The 19,756-nt window shown below is 36.8% G+C and overlaps 1 protein-coding gene across 1 annotated transcript; it reads right to left on the reverse strand.

The window, feature by feature from the left end:
- Positions 1 to 615: 615 nt before the first annotated feature.
- Positions 616 to 13,315, reverse strand: fkbp5 (FKBP prolyl isomerase 5). The gene is made up of 11 exons (XM_006783083.3): positions 13,008 to 13,315; positions 8,071 to 8,205; positions 7,734 to 7,878; positions 6,575 to 6,717; positions 5,303 to 5,417; positions 5,035 to 5,191; positions 4,040 to 4,130; positions 3,760 to 3,843; positions 3,474 to 3,659; positions 3,134 to 3,373; positions 616 to 2,294 (listed from the first exon to the last, which is right to left on the reverse strand). Exons 2-11 carry the CDS (start codon positions 8,173 to 8,175, stop codon positions 2,193 to 2,195), a joined length of 1,368 nt encoding a protein of 455 aa, XP_006783146.1. The 5' UTR covers positions 8,176 to 8,205; positions 13,008 to 13,315; the 3' UTR covers positions 616 to 2,192.
- Positions 13,316 to 19,756: the final 6,441 nt, after the last annotated feature.

Genomic DNA, 19,756 nt, shown 5'->3' on the forward strand with positions numbered 1-19,756 from the left:
AAGACTTATTCTAAATTTCAAATATAAAAAAACATACATCATGTTGAATTAATGCCATGAAGAATTAAGGCCGTTCTGGAGGCAAAAGTGGGTGTAACCCCATATTTGGAGGTGTGCCTAATGGACGGGCTGGTAAGTGTGTATTTGATTAATCTGATTAATAGTGTCTCAACAAAAAATGTCTCCCTATTTATCAATGTGCTCTTTAAAAATATAATTACATTATAAAATAGTGGCCTAGAAGATGATCTGTCTATTTGAATACAACAGTTTAATTTATTTATTTATTTATTGGTTTGGTTTTAGAGTGTAAATATATATATATATATATATATATATATATCAAGAACACATGAACAAAGGCACCATATGTATTTTGCGGGGGTTTTGTGTGAAAATATATCTTATGTCTACATGGCAACGATCTTCCAAATACATATGAACATATTATATGTCATATCTCTAATCTCACATTAGCCATGCCACTGTTTTTCCACTTGTAGGCAAAAAATTCTCCAGCACTTCTAAGTTCTACAGATCTTTCAGATGTAGCTGAAAGTGTGGTGAAATAGTACGTACATTACGTTTTATAAAAGCTAGAAAAAAGTACTACGATTCAACACTGCACAAACTGTTTAAATGTTTAGAGCCAGCAGTAGTTGAAAACATTTAGCAACAATCTGCTTACAAACCACACAACAATAATATAGACTAGCACACACACACATACACACACACACATACAGGTAATTGTTTTACACAACATATTTAAGACAGCTAAGGTTTTCATTCTGAACCAGCCAAAGTTTATAAAACATTTCAATATTATTGTCCAGACTCTGTCCAGATATTTTATGAAAAGAAAACAGTGTTGGTTTTACAGCTACCAAAGTGGACAGTTGTCTGATACACATTCATGCTCTCGAGATAAAGAAAAACCTGTTTCCAGACTGCACCGACATAGTTGATCACATTCTAAAAAATATGTTTCTATAAGGTGAAAAAGACTGCAAAATGAATGCTTCATGTATTTACCTTCTAAATTATGATTTTATGTGCTCTAAAGGTTATGCCTTTAGCCTGATAAGATTAAAAGGGGCCAGAAGAAGAAAGACTTATTCACTAAATTCAACTCAAGTTCAGTAGGAGAAATATTCAATTTTATAAACAGTATGATTATTTCGCCTTTAATGTTTTTACAGCTGTCATTAGTTTAACAGACTTAAATTGTGAAGTTCTCCCTGTCATCTTTTTTTTTACTTGATCAATTACAATACCAAAGGGGCTTTTTAGTAAAGTGTGCGTTATTGACTCATGTCTTTAAGAATACCTCAAAACAGAAATAAATTATTTTAGTGCATGACCACTTTCAGACGCATCTTAGAAAAATAAATAATTCTTGCCCGAAACACAAAAGCTAAATTTGAATTTTATATGTGAAAATAGGCACTCCATGCCAAAGTCTTGCAGGTGTTGATAAAGACCAGAACTAATTTGGCTTCACAGAAAGCAGAAGTTACACGCAATAACCAAATACAGTAAATTTTACATTTCAGAAAAGCAACTAGGATTTTCTTCTGCTTATTTTATTTATGACAGTATTAAGTTTTGGCCAAAGCAAAAATACTGAATTTATTGTTTTTGTTTGTTTTTTTAACTCACCATACTAACAGGACTTGTTACACCAAAAGTACATATTGCACATACAAAATTAGCAAAGTTCAAGTCTGAATCAAAAACACCTTGTGATGCATGCAGCTGCTCCAAACAGGCTTAAAAACAAATACAGATCATGAACGTGGTTTTACAATCAGAAACACTGTGGAGGCACTTCAACACAGTAGCCTAAGGACAAAGTAATTGTGTTTCTTGCATTTTGAGGAAAATAAAAATATATTCTTTCAGGATAAAAGGTGAGGGCTAAAAGTGTTTGCAAGTCTTAACTCAATGTTTCTGTCTCCACTGGAAGGTACGCTCCAGCAGTTCAATAGTCCTTGTGACAGGGGAAAGGCTGTTTGGCTTGCAAATGTCCCTGCTTACAGTCTGCTTTATATGCAGGAATGGTCACGCTGGATTTGGGATAAAAAAAAAGGGTTTGGTTTGGAGGCTTTTTTTCATCTTCATTCTTGCCTCTGCTCCCTGGACTTGGAAAGCAAAAAGAGGCTTTCTCTTATCCCTTTCAAATGTCCCCATTACGACGGGCATTCCTGACTCCTCCGGCGTTGTTTAATGCTCACTTCACCATTGAAGCTGGTCCTCGCACTGTCATCCCGCCTTCTCTTTGTCTTCCCAGTCTGTTCAGAAGATACAGGGCTTCAGTTCAATTGCAAATGACTGAAAAATATACATTAAGATCATTTCCTATAAAGGAAAACTGATAGAAATATTGTGAAAAGAAAAATCAAATCATGGCCAATGAGTTTGGCTGTGTTATCCAATGGCATAAACTGACATCATCATTTAGATACATGCAGTTAATATTGTTATGTAATCTTGCTTTTTTGCACATGGCATTTTACCTTACTTTAACAGAGATCAATGGGTGAAAGAATCAACCTAACCACTAGAGGTCAGTATAACATTGAAGAAGTACATGAACAATCCAGCCAGACAATTTTACAAATAAACATAAACTTTTTTTTAAAACATTCTTCTAATGTAAAACTTTTAAATCTATGGCTTGTGTAGTAAACATCAAATCATTCTGACATTATTCTAGCACATAGTGGTGGATGTCTTCAGAGTGCACGAGTATCTCACACCATGAAATACAAAATGGCTGAAAACTAGTTGTAAATGCAAACGTTTTGACAGGTGTGACAGAATGTGGTTGTCCTTAAAAGATGAAAAATGCTAAATTGTTTTCTCCACTTTCTAACAGTTCTGAAGTTTAGTTGCTATCAGTGCCAGGAAAGCATCAGATAAAAAAAAGTTTTTTAAATGGGGCTATATGAATATTTGTTAGATTAATTACATTATTATTATTAATTATTATTACTTATTTTTAGGTATTTTTAAGTACATTTACTTAAAGGATCATAAACATGTCAGAAAAGAAAAGAAAAAAGAAAGGAAAGGAAAAGAGAAAAACACAAAAACAAGTCATGCTGACTTTCTAAATTTGTCTACAGACCTTGGCATCCCGTTCTGCAAATTTCTGGAACATGTTAGCATAGGTCTTTTTGTCTTTTTCGTGATGTTCCTTAATCTTGCTTTGACAAATGGAAATCTGAGCACGAGCTGCTCGATTTGCTGAGTTGACTTGCAGTACTTGCTGAAAGTCTGCCAAGGCCAGGCTGAACTCATTGCGGCAGAGCCGGGCTTCCCCACGACGATACAAAGCCTTCTCATTGTTTTCATCAAGCTCAATGACCTTTAACGGACACAAAATAAATGAACAGTATAGTAATAGTATAGTAGTAGTTAAACATTCATCAGCTACACGTACAGGAGATGGGCAGACATCAGCTCACCTTGTTGCAGTTGTCCACTGCTTGTGTGAACTCTTTTAATCGCAGGAAACACAAGGCCAAGTTAAGGTGGGAAGTCAGAATATAATCTTGTATCTTCTTCTGTTGCATGTCTCCGGTACCATACTCTATCTCTAGCCAAGAAATGATGCGCTGGTACTGGATGACTGCCTGGTAATACCGCCCTGCCTGATGAAGGAACAGAATATATCTTTATAAATCTAAGATCTAAAAAATAAAAAAATAAAAAAAATAATTTACTGGCTTGAGTGAGCACCAGGAGCTGTACCTTAAAATACTGATTCCCTTTACTTTTTACTTCAGCAGACAGATCTAGCTTTTCTTTCAAGTCCATTTCCCAGGAATCTTTAGCCTTGTGAAAACACAGAAAGAGCATAATGACTTTTTTAATTGGAGTTAGTGAACTGAAAATATGTCTATAAAATCTATGAGATCAAGTTTGCCTCCAACTAAACTTAAACACATTTATTCCATTTACTTAAACACATTTATCAAACAACATTTATTCCAGTCTCATCTCATCTTATTATGTAGAAACTAGTGCTCACCCTTTGGAAGTCTTTAAGAGTAATCTCATATACGATGTCTTTGTCTGGTCCTATTTTGTATTCTGGTTTGCCTTCGCTTCCAAAACCATACCTGTAAGCATATAAATGACCACCTGATTATACTAAACAATAATTACTATTTTGAAGCATGCCATTTCTGCATACCAACATCTGTGTCAACAGTTGACACGAACCACTTGACATTCAAGCTCCAATTTGTGACATGATTTGAAACTGCTGCTGAAAATTCCCCACATGCTATAACCATCAAACATTTCTAGTAAACACACAAACCCTTTGAAATGACATCAAAGAAATTTTATTTAACTTTTTTTAGATCTGAATTTCTGAATGATATCATTGGACAACTGCTTTCAGTGAAGTTGAATATGGCTACAGGGCATATATTTTGAGTGTTTCAAATAAATATAAATCAATTGCAGAACATACAGAACATAAACACTTATATGCATGATATGCACTGACATATATACTCGAAAAAATTGTGTGTAGTACTTAATGGAAAGGTTTAAATAAACCAAAAAATGCAAATGTTGTATGTAATTGTAACCTTAATAGTATAAAAGAAAGATTTTATTATATCAGTGAAAAGTCTGTTTACATCTACAAAAATAGAGAGCTCTGAACCAGATATTAAGAAAATATTTTCTTTAAGGTTTCTTCCTTTGTTAGCTGATTAGTGAACTTAATGTTTATCACTAATATTGTTTTTTAAATTATTGAGAAATATTGAAAAATACAATAAAATTACATGAAAAAAAACTTTAATAGCTTAGATATTTATGAAATAAAGATGAGATATAAAATAATTAAATTAAAGTTATCATCATCTTACAGGAACCTACAGTCCTACAGTTAAGACACCTTAAATAAAAATTTCATGAGATAATAATAAACAAAGCGCACATAAATAATTACTGATTGTATTTCATTAACAAAGTGACATGACATTTTTACATTTGTTAGGAACTTACTTTGGTTTTAAGTAAAGTAAACAGCACTCTCCTTTCTGCATCTTGTCCATGGCTCGGTCCACTCCCAGAGGAATGCTTTTATCTTCAGCCTGACCAACAATAAAGCTGACGTCCCTGCAGTCAAACAGTCGGTCACCACACCTTCCCTCCAGGTGCACTGTGAGAGACAGGGCACAATTTAATCTATGATGTTGTCAATTACTATACAGATCGTTTATCAGACTGGCACAATGCCAACTATTGATGAATAAACAAATCATGTCGTTACCGTTCACAATTGATCCATCGTTGGGATTAGTGTAACCTTCCCCTTTGACCTTTATTCTTCTCACAATTCCACCATCGCCCGTAAGTACCTCGCCTTCAAACTTAATTAGCTCCAACTGTGTGAACATAGAAATGCCATCACTGTACTAACAAATGGTGGGATAACACAAAATACAAAATTACAGCTCTGCAGAACTTTCAGTAGGTGTGGGAGGTGAATTAATACATAACTAAAAACAAGTAGGAGTTATCACTGAAAATAAAAAAAATTAATGACTTATGGTAATGAAATAATAAGAAACGAAGCAAGTACACTGTGTAACCAGACACATACTGTTTCTATGCCTTCTATGTCATAACTAGCCAGCTAGCTAAGAAAACCAAGTCTCACGTATGAAAACATCAGTTTTATCTGTTTTATTTCACTGTAGATCGGTTTAAAGTTGGGAAAGAATATTAAATGTAACTTTTTCTGTATATATGTTTAAAAAAAATTATAAATGCTCAAACATTTTAAGGATAACTAACTACATCTGCAAACCCAAGACTGGAATGCAAACTTCAAAGTTCTGTCAGGTTTGGGGTTAAGTATGATGTCCCAGTAGTCTCAAAACCTGTGCACATGAAAACCAGACATGTGCACACAATTTGAGTATGTGAAACAATATGAACAACCAGAAAACCACCGAATGTGGAGCATTCTACGCAGTGCATATTCAGCTCTTTCATATGTGCTAAATACTGAAGTAGTTCATACTTTTTCAGTGTATGTGTATTTTTTTCAATAAGAGCAAAACTTGTGTGGTAATGTTTTTTTTATAATCCTTTATACTCTCTTTTAAGAGTATAAATAAAAAACATATATTGATTATGTCTGCTTGAGCAACATTTGATGAGCCTACAAAGTGAAAGCTGAACTGAAATTACAGAGTTGAATCACCAACTGGGAGAATAAAGCAATCCTTTTTCATGAATATATTGCATTTAATGGAGCCAACGTGAAAAGCAGATCAGAAAACTAAATTATACTTAACACTGATTATTCAGGAAAGAGAAGATCTGAACTGTAGTGTCACTGAGCCCCAAACACACTTGTAAAGGTGGCATATGAAACTATGCTGGCAGTATGACTGAGGGGGATTAAAATAGACAAACAAGTTAATTTTGTGACCAGCGAGTTCCATCTGCAGAGACATGCTCCTAAATTAAGGCCCTCAGCGCGATGCTGGATTAATGCGTCACACAAATGACAGCACTAATGTGACATGCCTACCTCAAATACTACTGAAGAGCTGGGAGGAATTTTGTCAGGATTTCCAGCAGCTCCATAAGCATACTCGGGTTTGCACAGCAGTGTGCACACCTCTCCTCTCTGCATGGACAACACAGCAATGTCCCAAGCCCTGAGGACTTGTCCTGTGAGTAGATCAAAAATATTTAAACAAATAAACAAGACTTTGTTGGCTCGTTCGATAAGTTCAAAGGTTATATTACATCATTCAGATATATAAATTTAAAGCAACAATTTTTCCTGCACACATTTCAAACCGATCATTTTGCTGAGGATTACATGAAAATATTGATATTTGTAAATATAAAATATCCAGCTTAGCTTAAAGACTGAAAGAGTGCAACAAATCAGCCAGCATCTCTAAAGCTTACTTATTAAAATTATATGTAATTTTTTATAATGCATAAAAAAATTGAAGTTCTGACAGGCTGATTTTGTTTTCGCTTGAAATGGAGAGCCTTGCATCTTTCCATATATACTGCTTAGGTAAGCTAATCTGATTAAATTAAGCAAACGTGGGAGTTAATACAAGGATCTAACATGCATTGTCAGAAGATATTTTATTTCAGTCCAACTTGAAATTAATCACAGTAAAGTGTTTAATCAGACATTGCTAACACATTTACATGTAAATACATATTGCCTGCCTACCTTAATCATTTGTGGCAATTAAGAGCCCTGGAATACAGTTCATACCTTCCTTACTCACTAGCTAGTTCTTGGCTTTAAGTATATTATCTCCCCCTGCTGGTACTGCGACTTCTGTATGCACGTCCATGTCACGCTTTGAAAAAGTAAAGTGTGAAATGGATACGGTGGACCGACATATGAATTATACATTTTGCTGTGATATTGGGTTGCAAGTTTTCAGTAGTGTGTTGCTGCAAAACTACTATGCCTCTCAAACTGGCATAGTAGTTGAATTTTTTATGTAAATTAAAGGACTGGACTGAAAATAAGTGAAGGAAATATACATCATGAACATCTTTGAAAGACCTTCCAAAATTCTGGAGAACTATTGGTTGAAACTACTTAAAGGTACAGAATTACAAAGACTGGCTCCTTGATAGCAAAATATAATACAATACAGCATTTACCTTTAATTAATCAACAGTTAGAGACAGTCATGCCAGTCACCTACCTTTGCCCACATGGAAACAAAAGGGCTCTTTGCGCTCTCGACTACAGTCAAATTTCTTCCCAGTGGCCAGTTTCCCAGTGTAGTGAACCGTTACTCTGTCCCCAATCATGGGCCTGTCTCCATCTACCCCTGCACGCTTTATAACCTGCAGAAAGAAAGACAAGTGTCTCCTTTAACAATAAAAACTTCTACCATTTAACAAAGAAAATAAAAAAGATAACTCCTAGATCTAAAAGGGAACAGATTAAAAAAAAACCATGATGTTCCATATGGTGGAAAAATGAGTCCTACTTGTGAATGAATGTCAACAGTCACATGATGACAGTATTATAAATACCTTGATAACTCCTTGGTCTTTATTGGTTGTTACATCAATGCCCTTTGCAGCAAATAGGGCTGTGGCTGACTGGTGATCCATTGGCAAATCCTGGTCAGTTGTCATTTCTGCGCGTGGAAAACCAATAGTATAACACTGCCAACGATACAAACACACAAGCCTAGATGTTAGCTATCTGACTGACTGCTTGGTCATTAAATTTCCTTGCATCTCATGTTTAAACAGGAATATTATGCATAATATAGATCACATTTGTGGAGCAGGGCTAGAAAAATCAGGATATAGGATAAAAATATCAATGTGATCACCATAATCCACCCACCGAATATTACTGTTACTTCACCTTATATAACTTGAAGCTATTTTAGGGACACATGCTCTAAATCAGTATCTTGTACAAGAAATACATTTACAGTTATTGTTAGCAGCATCCACATCATCATTGATCCCAGCTTTAAGAGAAACACATTTGTAGGCTATTGCACCTTTTCTGAATCCCCCCCCCCCCCCCCCCCAATAGATAAAGTAATTACATAACTGTGAATCTAAGTGAAAGCGAACAGCAAGTTGCTCACTTCACTCATTTTATTTTGTAGCACGCTCTGTACTTGCAGAGTACACGGAGTACTCACAAAGTGTGTATCTCCAAGACCATTACTTAATGACCTTTGTGTGTGCTTGGAAAAATATATAAACACATCTGGATTTTTTTTGGACACCAAAAGGAATTCTTTAGAACCTCATTCGCATAGTTTTACTGTTTATTTTTAAAAAAGCCTTTTTAACGTAGCAGAGCCTTCCATCTAAACACATGCACAGGGGAAACACACACTGCAACGCTAAACCTGCAGCATCCTAAACAGCCACATGATCTTCCCAGTGTTTATGATGACACAGTTAAAAGTGTTGAATTCAGTCAAGGATCTGAGGTGATACACTAATAAAATATCACAACATGAGGCCCCACACTGTCTGGCTTTCTCTGGTAATGCGATACAGCTCAAACATTGTCTCTTGTGAATCAAGAGCGGCATCAATGTCAGATTAGAAATTTCACACAACTAGGTGTCATGTGAATTTCTGTTATGCTGCTGACAGTACAAGCACTGACACCTAACCGAAAATGTTAGAGTTTAAAGATTATTGGAAATGTTTTAAACCAGAGACGATACAAAGCTTCGGTTTCTTCATACCAAAGTACTTTAGATTTGGACAAAAATAGTTTTAACAAAATGTGGAAACACGAGCAGCCAAATACATAAACTGGCTAAATTCAAAAGTATACAGATGGCAAATTCCAAATAATAAACTTGCTGTTAAAAAAAAAAAACTTTCTATATCAAAAACATTTAATATTCAGCCTGATGAAAGGTTTGCTGACAATAATTTCAATAGCAGCTTTGCCAAACCCATAAAAACTGTAATGACATGTTGGACATGTTGCTTCTCTCATCAAAGCAGCAATCACATACACAAAACTACCATCTCCTCTGGCACAATAATGTTGACATTGTTTGAAAAAAGGCCACATAGTTATGTTAAGCATGTTGGCAAACACCGTTTGGTGATTGTTATCATATGCAGCTGTTGACACTTTAACACTTTCTCACATGTCATCGTGCTAGGGATGTTACTAAGGCTAGGACTTTTTTGGGGGCCTTTACCACACTCAGAAGCACACTGTCCAGAGAGGCAAACTAAGCAAACACCCTTTGGTCTCCTAACAAAAAGAGAAGCTTCTAATTAGGCTCTTCTATTGGCACATTTTGCAGTGATAACTATAAAACCCTCTTAAAGGAGACCTATTAAGCATTTCTTTAGTTTCTCTCATACAAATGGCTATTAAAGATTAAAAAAAAATTAGATGAGCATATGTGCAAGTAATGCCTGTAAAACACCAAAAGCTCAGGCTTAGTATGACATCTCTTATACAGTCATCACAGTGGTTGAACATTGGAGATGCACCAATGGCCCCACCATTAGGACATAAATAAGGATTTGTGAATCATTCAAAGCTACTTAGGTAGGGTCAAAGAATGAGAAGTGTTGAGAGAGTACACGTACTCCTGCAAAGGCACTTAATAGTATAGAACCGTTGCTTTACTGGGGCTCCGTAGTAAGATTACAGAAGCCCCACATGCAAAGAACAACAGCTGTATTTTTTAATGTGAGAGAATCTCTAACAGAGTATTGTTGAGTAATTTATGTATTTATTGCAATCCTTTGTCATTTAAACACTAAGACATGTTTTTTTGTCTATGATGTTATTTATTGTTTAACGGGTGATCAAGTAAACCAATTAATGCAGTGGCAAACTGATTTTTATGAGGGTATGTGGGGGGAGAAGGGTTGTTACGGTGGACTTCTTTGCCGAGGCTGCACCACAGTGCTGGATCTCCTTTGTAAAACGCTTCCTTTAAAATGTTTTTATATGTAGAAGTATACCATTTCGAGCTAAAATGGCCTCTTGGTATCAAGCCAGTTTGGACTCATAGAGTTATACTTCATCTGAACATAATTAAGGTCTTTCCTTTATTTATTTATTTTTAAATAAGCCTTCCACAGTGCAGCGAATCTTTGAGCAGCACAATAACGTATTGCGCAATATACTTGAAATTTATATTTTTCCCACTGACAAGCAAATGTAAACATATTTGTTTTAGAATGAGCAAATAAAGAAAATATTTGACTTCAACTGCTTTGGTTTTTGATGATTAAATTGCTGACTGTATGCTGGGAAGCCATGAGAAAGGGGATTTTATGTAATGGCAATCTTTGTATCGCCTGTTTTTTAAGCAGAGATGTTGAAGATACGAGATTATCTCAGTGATGTCACAAGCAGAAATCTTCTCACATCGCACCACGTTTCTAGCTCAAGTTTAGGTAGGGCTGTCAGGACAGACTGTCCATTCAGAGTAACGTGAGGGATGCAGTGACAAGGACACAGCTGCTGATCAGACAACAGTTCTAAAATTTCCACAGACTTTATCTGAGGCAATAACCATTCTTCGGGAGGCATGTTGTTTTACTGGAGAGGAGCAGCAGCTCGCCTACCCTGCATCAGTTTTCTGGATTTTTCCATCAGTCGCCCTGTCTTACGTTATGTTCTGCTGTGGCGACAAAGAGCCTGCAAAAACTAACATTAAGCAACAGCACTTGGTCTGAGTCTCATCAATACGCAACATGTCCAGTGTACTGAATGCCGATAAAGAAATTGACCTCATACTAAATGAGATCTAAACTATGGTGCAACCTGAGCGTCTCAAACCACAGGGTGAAACCATAAAGATCTGTTTTACTGACATTTGCACTGTTTGTTCTGGTTCTTCAGCCTTGTGTCTCCCCTCAAAGTGTTTGTGCACTGAGCACAAACTGTCCATCCCTCATTAGCAGCATCTTGTCTTGTGTCTTTGATATCTGATGGATTTGGTTTTAGATGTAACTCGTGCATGTGTGTGTGCATTTGTGTGTCTGTACACAATGTTCCTTCTATTCACAGTTCCCCCGCTGGCAAAGCCTGACGGTGTTCACCAATCTGAGACCCCCCTCACGAACAGCCCAGTTTCAATTTTTAAACCAAAACAAGGTGATTTAAACAGTCAAACAGAACCTATAATTACAATTAGATTAACATATGATTTAAATAGGGTAAAACAAGTAGGTGAATGCAGACATATATTCGCATCATTTCAAGTAAAAGTTGTGTGTTCTATCAATTTGACCCTTTTAGCTTTTTCTTTATGATAAATATCCAACTATATCTAACAATGTAAAGAGGAACAGTGGACAAACAGTGACAGCACAGAGATGATGGCATGTAGACTGCATGTACAGCTACTTTGCAGAGGAATACAGGAACAGAGCACATTAAGACAAAGACACACACACTTCAGCCTATCTGTACGTTCTGCCTCATATCCGTAGTCTGCTGATTAATTTGTGAACGTGTGAGTACACAATGTGCATGGCAAACAGACATCCTGAACCAAAGCACTGTTTGACATACGGGATTTTTCCCTTTCACCCAACAACCCTTTGCAGAGTTTAAAAAGCGACAGGAGTTGACTTTTTGAAAATGCTGGCAAAAATAGATTTGACGTGAAATTTGACACCGCAAACCTTAAAAACAGATTTTTTTTTTTGTTGTTAAAAGGTAACAGAGAACCCCCCTTTTTATAAAATAATATATCGTAAATTTCAGTGCTTTTAAAAAACAACAACAACTAGTTTATCTATATTCCGTATCTACCTTGAGGCAGTATGATTCATCTCTGGGATGTCGCCTCAGCCTCTGTTTTACAAGGCCACCTCTGCTTGTGCCTCAAATCAAACTACCCGTGCGGGGACGCCCGTGTATTTGAAGTTATTCAAGGGGCCACCATCATATCCTGTAATGTTTAAGTGCTCCAGAATAAATGCTCGAGCGCCAGAGTTGCTGGTGTAATTCTCAGAAACAGTTACACAACCTGTAATTTATGTAGGTACACCTAGGCTTGCACGTAGTCTAGATATAAACTGTTGTCCTCATCCTTCCCTTCCACAGGGACCCACAGCTAAGTGCCACATTTACACACACACACACACACACTTTCACCTATTAACCCCCACCACCCCCCACAAACACACGCGCACGCGCACAGTGCCTTATCAGCCTTTATTTTCCAGCGCACAGTGGGATACAGCTGTAACCTCCTGCGTGTGAAAAATTTGGTATCAATTCAGAGATACGTTTTGAGTTTTTCTGTTTTTATATGTGTGTGTGTGTGTGTGTGCGCGCGCGCGCTTTTAAAAAGCAGTCTTTAAATACAATGAAGGCTAAACCTTCACGATGTATCACAAGTGTCAGTTTAACTCACCCAGGCATGAATATGCCTTAATTAGCTCCTTAATTAAGTCCGTCAGCAGCAGAATAAAGAGGAGTAAATTAAATCACTTACATGTTCTTGTGATCCGATAATAATAATTTCTTCAGCGAGTCGGTCGGTAAATTGGAAAAGCGCGTCTCTTTCACCTAATTCAAGCCCGCCCTTCTCATCTCATATCCATGGTACTAAATGTTCTGCCCATGTGGTTATTAAGCAGCGCTCTTTCAGTCTAGTTATCCCTCCTTCCCGCTCTCTTTTTTTTAATCTCCGTCTTTGCCGGTGACGATAAACCTGCCGGTGTAGTAGTAGCCACATGGAGCTCAGACTTCAAAATGACACCGGGGAGGTAGTGAGGCAGAGAAGCACACAGAGAAAGAAAAGAGAGAGAGAAAGCGAGAGGGGGGGGGGGGGGGGGGGGGTGAAACGAGTAGAGTTGTGGGAGGACGTTTAGAGTAAAATTAAGGGCAGGTCTTGGAAAGCAGCCACAAAGTAACACAATGTTCCGGCTGTACTGTAGCTGTACCGCTGCCGCTGCTGATGAGAACACTGTGTTCCAATAGACACCCTGACCTGTAACCCGTTCCGTGCCGAGACAGCCAGGCCGGGAACAGCCTGTACCGCAGCAGGCTGTCCTCCCCGCTCAGCTGACGACACGTATCGTCAACAGTACTGTGTAACAGCCCGCCTGCAGACACAGACGAGGATGTGTAATCACCGAAGTAAAAGCACACCTCACTGCCCGATAAGACGCGCGGTGATACGGATTAGCGCACTGTTTCTGTAGACTTACAAAGAAAAGAGGGGGGGAAGTAGCGTATTTGCTTATCGGAGACTTTTATGGCTTAAAGGACAGTTTACTGTCACTTATTTCAGGGTAAGGACTTCTACAAAAGCGCATGCATGTTTTTTTTTCTACTCTTGTTTCTTTTATTAATTCCTGGTGGTATTTTTCCATGTTGGCATTTTTACTGGGCGGAGATAATTTGTCATCTTTTCCCAAACAGTCTGTGTTTACATTATTGTGGTGTTTACGGCTTTGCAACAAAATATGAAGATCTTTTACTAGTTGGAAAAAAATACCACTCAATCACGTTAGATATAAAAATCGAACTCCTCATGTTACATACTAATTCTCTATTCTCACTACATGGTGTAAGCTATTGTTTTACTAACTTTGCAAGTAAAATCTTGGCGACAGCTGTTTTGCTGTCAAACCAGTAACAGTGAAAAGTCCTGCCAGTGTGTTAGGCGTCCATTTAAATGTATAAACACGGTTCAGGTGGTGCTGTGTGTGATTCTAGTATTATGGTATTCTAGTGATGCGCATCATATTCTATTAACTCTTGTTTTGCAAGTCAAATTTTGGGAACTATACGTTCTTATAAATACAGGCTAGGGAATAGCCTTCCCTGTATGCACTGTGATAAAAATATAAGTCATTATTAAAAGTAGAAGTACTCATTGTAAGGGAACATAATGGCAGTCCCTGCCAAAGTGCTGAATGATAAATCAATGTAATAAACCAAGAACAGATGGTGAATATGCCTAATCCTGTCTCATCCTATAAATCATTATTAATCATTAACCTCCCAATACAATAGTTTTCATATTTTGTAGTGAATCAGTCAGTATTTTACTCTGATGTGGATGCTCACTAGAGAACCAATATGTTAAACCTGTCTAAGCCATTACTGTAGTCTAATAATTGCTACTGTATCCTAGTAAATTACAAAATGAAAATTACTTACTGTAAAGTACAGTTCTTCTTAAAGTCTTCAAAGTTTAATTAAAGTAAAAACCTAAAAAAAAATACTATTGTCTAAGTTTTACTATATGTAATGAGGCACTATAAACACATTATAATTTGGGAATTGCTTTTTAACCTGGAAATCCACATGAAAAATAAAATGATAAATATTCAAAATTGTAAATTGCAATTTAGTTACTGAAGTCATTTTGATTCATTATGCATAGCAGGATTAGGAAAAAAGTGTCACATCTAACACATATCTAAAGTGCTCACTGTGAAGCAAAATGTTACATTACAACTTAAAGTAGCAACCTGCGTCAGGTGAGCATGAAATGCATTGCATTTTATAAAGGATGCTTTGCAAGTCAAATTTTGTCCTGGTCAAGGAAGACCGCAGTTATCAGGGAGAGACCGTTTTCACCTGAAATATACAAGAAGTCAAAATAGTAGTGAAGTACTAAACACACACCAAAAGAGATGAACGTGAGAGACACAACATAGAGTATTTTAATATAATATTTTTAAAACATTATCAGAATGATATATATAAAAACCCAGCAGGAGTTGATTTATGTTGTAATCAAACTTTTCACAGTGGTCATGTTCTTCTCCAAAGGGCACGTGTTTGAGTATATTTTGACCATAACTCCTAAACAGCCTGTAAGGAGGCTGAAAGCTCTCGTCATGTGGAAACCCCAGACTCACACTCTGCATGCTGATGAAATCTTGTGTTCAAACAGCCTTTATCTAATTTCTAGGCTTTTTATATTGCTTTTTATATTATACACGATTAAAGCAAGTGTTTGCTTATTATCACATTCATGGTTAATATGTTTTCTCTTTCACATCTCTAAGATGAACTTTTTTTTTTTACTGACACATTTACTTTGGGGATAAGAGAAGCTAAAATCCATGGTAATAAAAGGTTTTTATGGCCTTGCTTTTGTGCTTTTGCGGTTGAGGATGTTGGCATTAATATGTCAATAAACAGTGCTGAAAATATGACATGCTTTATGGCTGCTTCTTGTGTCTATGTTTATCACATTTGTTGTATTAAAAACTATAAAATATGCCTCGAATTAATGTTATGACTGAATCATTAACGAGAAGTTAACCAAAATTTGTTCGTGTCAGACAGCGAGAGGAAAACTTTCCTTTATAGAACCGAGATGCTCAAAGAGCCTCGTCTCTCTAGATGATGAATCCCACCATTATAGGTGGTAAGGATACTGTCTGACCACACTGCTGGCAGACAGCAAGCTGCTATTGAGAGGGAACATGATGATCCTGTTAATTATATAGGTGACATAACACAAGTGAACCTGACTCTGCAAACGCAACAGGGATATTGTCAGCTGGCGTGAGTAATCTTCTGAGCATCTGGTTATCGGAAGAAAGTAGCTTTCACACACATGTGTTTTAGAACATGTTATTCACATTTAAAGAAAAAAAAAACGCACAGAAACAGAAAGATGTTGTCGTGTGATGTAAAAACACAACCTCACTATGTGTCACTGCCCACATGAAACCCTTAAAATAATAGTACTGATTATCTAAAATAAAACACCATGTCAGGATGGTTGCCTCATGCACGGTCAAAGGTTGGTTTGTTTGTTTTACCAAAATTCGTGAACCGTGGTGTCCTGGTTGCTTTTTCTGTCTTCTTTTCCCCAACACTGTAATGCTTAACTGGAGGTCAAAATGAACTAAACAGGCTTGGGCTAAACTGAGATGCATGAATAGATATGTATAGTGACACATGGCTTGAAATGTTGTTTTCCTTCCTGAAACATCAAGAACATCTTGTTTCTGTTCTGGTGAAAGCCACCAGGCAGGCGAGAAAAAAAGAAGAAGAAGAAGACAAATGAAAATTAGATGGTCAAAGGTTACATCAATGGTCTGTGGCTGTTTTATATAAATATAATGGGGACATACATGCAGTTGTAACTTATTTTTAGAACTTTGTGGCCTTCTTACTGCTACTTACCTATCACTTTGCATCGGAAAGTCATTTAATCTTTGCTAAAACAAAACAGTAAACAGCAAATCTGATAGGTGTCTAACAGATTTTACTAAATACTGTGTAAAGTACAAAAATCTGACAGGCAGTTGCAAGAATCCATCTGTCTGAATGAGTATCTTGGTGTAACCAGAAGCACGCGGGTGAGTTCATTCTGGGATACGGGCTGCACAGTCATCAGGAAGTGAAACAGAACAGAATGTGCTGTACTAATCTGATTGAAAAACACTGTGCTGAGTGGATGCTTGAAAAAAGAGATGATTCATTTAAATAGCTACAAGGAGAACCCTATGGCAGCAGGGGAATATATACACGGAAAAACAAAGGCAGCTTAATGCTTCATTTGGTAAAGCAAAAGGCAAATGGGAGGGTGAGGTTAAAGAAGCACTTGCTCTCACACAAACATGCGCTCTGCAGCTACAGGCTGAGCAACATAATGCTCTTTGTTTGTGTTCTAGGCATCCGTGTTACGTACAGGGGAGTAATCTCCCGAGTGATCCCTTTTATCCCTGAACTTTTGCCCCCCCACCCCACCAAAAGCAAGAGTTCTTTACTGTTGTGTCTGCCAAGGGCCCTGAATAAACGACTGAGAAATGAGGCAGTGAATAACAGCAGTCCTATTTTCATCATGTCAACATGATGACCTTAAAAGGTTGTGTTTTATTGTCAGCATAGTTCAGTTTTGGTGTGTTTTATGTTATGTCTGACATTTATCACTTTGTATAACTGTCCTGAAAGATTTTTAACTTCTTTTTGTTTTTGACTTAAAAGAAAAACAGGAGCTTAATGGTTTGTTTTGAGTCTCGGAGAAAATGAAACCTTTTTGAAATCATTTGAAATCCGCTGAACACTTTTTTACATCAGGGCTTTCACACAGTATTTGGATGTGTTCTAAGTAAACTGCCACAGGAAATATCCGATTTAAATCCCAAAAACAGAATGCAACTGTAAAGGAGATTTTATTTTATTTCATTTTTTTATATATTAAAAATCCCAAATAGGTTTCTGCATTTCACTGAATTTATATCAATGAACGAAGTGACAGAAACACCTGTCAGTGTAATAAAACCAGCTGCGACATTTAAATGAATCATAACACAGAGTCAAAACTTCCCTTATTTGCTTTATGAAAGGATGTTTCATCATGGGACTGTGGGGACAGAGTGTACTTTTGAGCTATGCGTACCTAATAAAATGGCTGCTGAGTATATCTGTTTATGCACAGGGCATCCAATGATCCAATGACAACGCTCTGTGGTCTTTTCTGCATTTTCTCACGTTCATTGAACATTTATGATCAGATTGTTGTCACTGACACAATGTCATCATAATTTGGATTCCCACAAACCACTCTGCTCTACATGAAGTTATTGTAAACCATTTGCCATCCACTAAATAGTTTCCCTCCTGACCTCCTTAGAGCCCAGTTCAGTAAAAAAAAGTTTAAAGTAGTGATACCCCCGCTCAACAAACTTGTGGTAATAAGGGTTATTATTCTTAATTATTACATAGGGTATCAATTACTAAGAAGTTTAGTACACAGCAATTTAACCTGTCACGTCAGGCAATCATTAACCAAAAGCATGAGGTTGAAATGACTAATTGCTCAAAAACTAATTTGAATCCAATTGGCTTTATCCAGACATGTTAGACGGTTAAATCCCAACACCGTTATCACAAACTGTGTCAGAATGGGATACAAATCAGGGTGTTTCGCAACAAGTTTAAATGAAACATTAATGTCTCCAATATGTGTCTAATTAAAGACAAATATAGTTACACATAACGATGGAGAACAAGCAAAACAGAGTTCCCTATTTATCCATCCATCGTGCAATAAATAAAGACTGAGCTGCTAATTTTTCTCTGACTGTGCCCCTTTGTGACCTGAGTTAAGCCTCATGGTCAGAAATGCATGAAGACTTCTGTTACACAACTCTTCCCCCTTTTCCACACTATGTCTTGAATGCGCCTCTATACGGGAAGTGTACATACATTATCTACCCACCCACCTGCGCGCTTCTAAGAGGTCACATGTGTTGAGCAATAGCCCTGTCTGTTGATTTACTTTTGTTCCTATGTAACTACTAAATGGCAGGCAGCTGTTTTTGCACTGCTTTATCTTCTTAAGGTCAAACTGAGCAAACTGTGCGATTCTTGTCACAGAACATAGAAAACATCGTATCTGTACTATGACTACATTTTATGCGCCACAGCAAAAACATTTGCAGTGAATTTTTATCTAGACAGTGGGCTTCATGCTTGAGTCTGTGCCTTTTCTTATCATAATAGTGATTACTGCAGCCAAACATTAAGACGGTAATCAAATTTCTCTTTAAAAATCTGAGGACAGTCAAAAGGTCAGGGTCATAGTTAAGGCCGGGGGTTTGTTAGATGCTTGAAAAGGGGGGTAAATAAAGGAAGAAACGAGAATTGCTACACATATTTGAATTACTTCAAGCAAGTGTTACATCACTAAAGCATCAAGAGTTTGAAGGAAACAGTGTAAAATCCTTTTTTGTTGTAGGGCTACAACACAACTCACAAACACTAAATTAGAGTGGTGTAGAAGTGTAATGCAGCATAAAATGGAAACACTTAAGTACAATACAAGCATTATAATTTTTTTTTCTTGAGTAAATGCTCTAATATGTCCTAATATGTGTTTAATGTATATGTACTCTATGTATGTGGAAAAATGGCCTGTGTTCATTTATAGATATCACTGCAATTCCTCTGATAGCATTTGTGCTTTTATTTAAACATCTTTGACTAATTATTTTCAGTTTCAGTTATTTCCATTGAACACCTCTAAAGTTTTTTTTTCTTTTTTCCATGAGGTGATGGGGTTTAAAATGTCACAATAATAAGAACATCTTGACATTTTATTTTTTCAAAGGTTAGCTTGACATGGCAGAAGAAAGGAAGATATTTTTTCAGGCAGAAGAGCCTTACGTGTTTACACAGGGGAAATCTAGTATTGCAGTAAATATCTGAAAATGATTACCGGCTACAGGACACAGGAACAAGAACAGATGTTAAAAAAATCTT

The sequence above is a fragment of the Neolamprologus brichardi genome, chromosome 5 (assembly GCF_056152115.1).
Source record: "Neolamprologus brichardi isolate AB-2024 chromosome 5, ASM5615211v1, whole genome shotgun sequence".
Taxonomy (NCBI): domain Eukaryota; kingdom Metazoa; phylum Chordata; class Actinopteri; order Cichliformes; family Cichlidae; genus Neolamprologus; species Neolamprologus brichardi.

Coding starts and splice junctions, on each gene's coding strand:
- fkbp5 (XM_006783083.3), bottom strand. CDS start 8,175: ATGACAACTGACCAGGATTTGCCAATGGATCACCAGTCAGCCACAGCC. Junction 5,418..6,574: donor GCTCTTCAGTAGTATTTGAG/GTAGGCATGTCA, acceptor ATGTTCACACAG/TTGGAGCTAATTAAGTTTGA. Junction 4,131..5,034: donor TTACTTTACTTAAAACCAAA/GTAAGTTCCTAA, acceptor ATATGCTTACAG/GTATGGTTTTGGAAGCGAAG.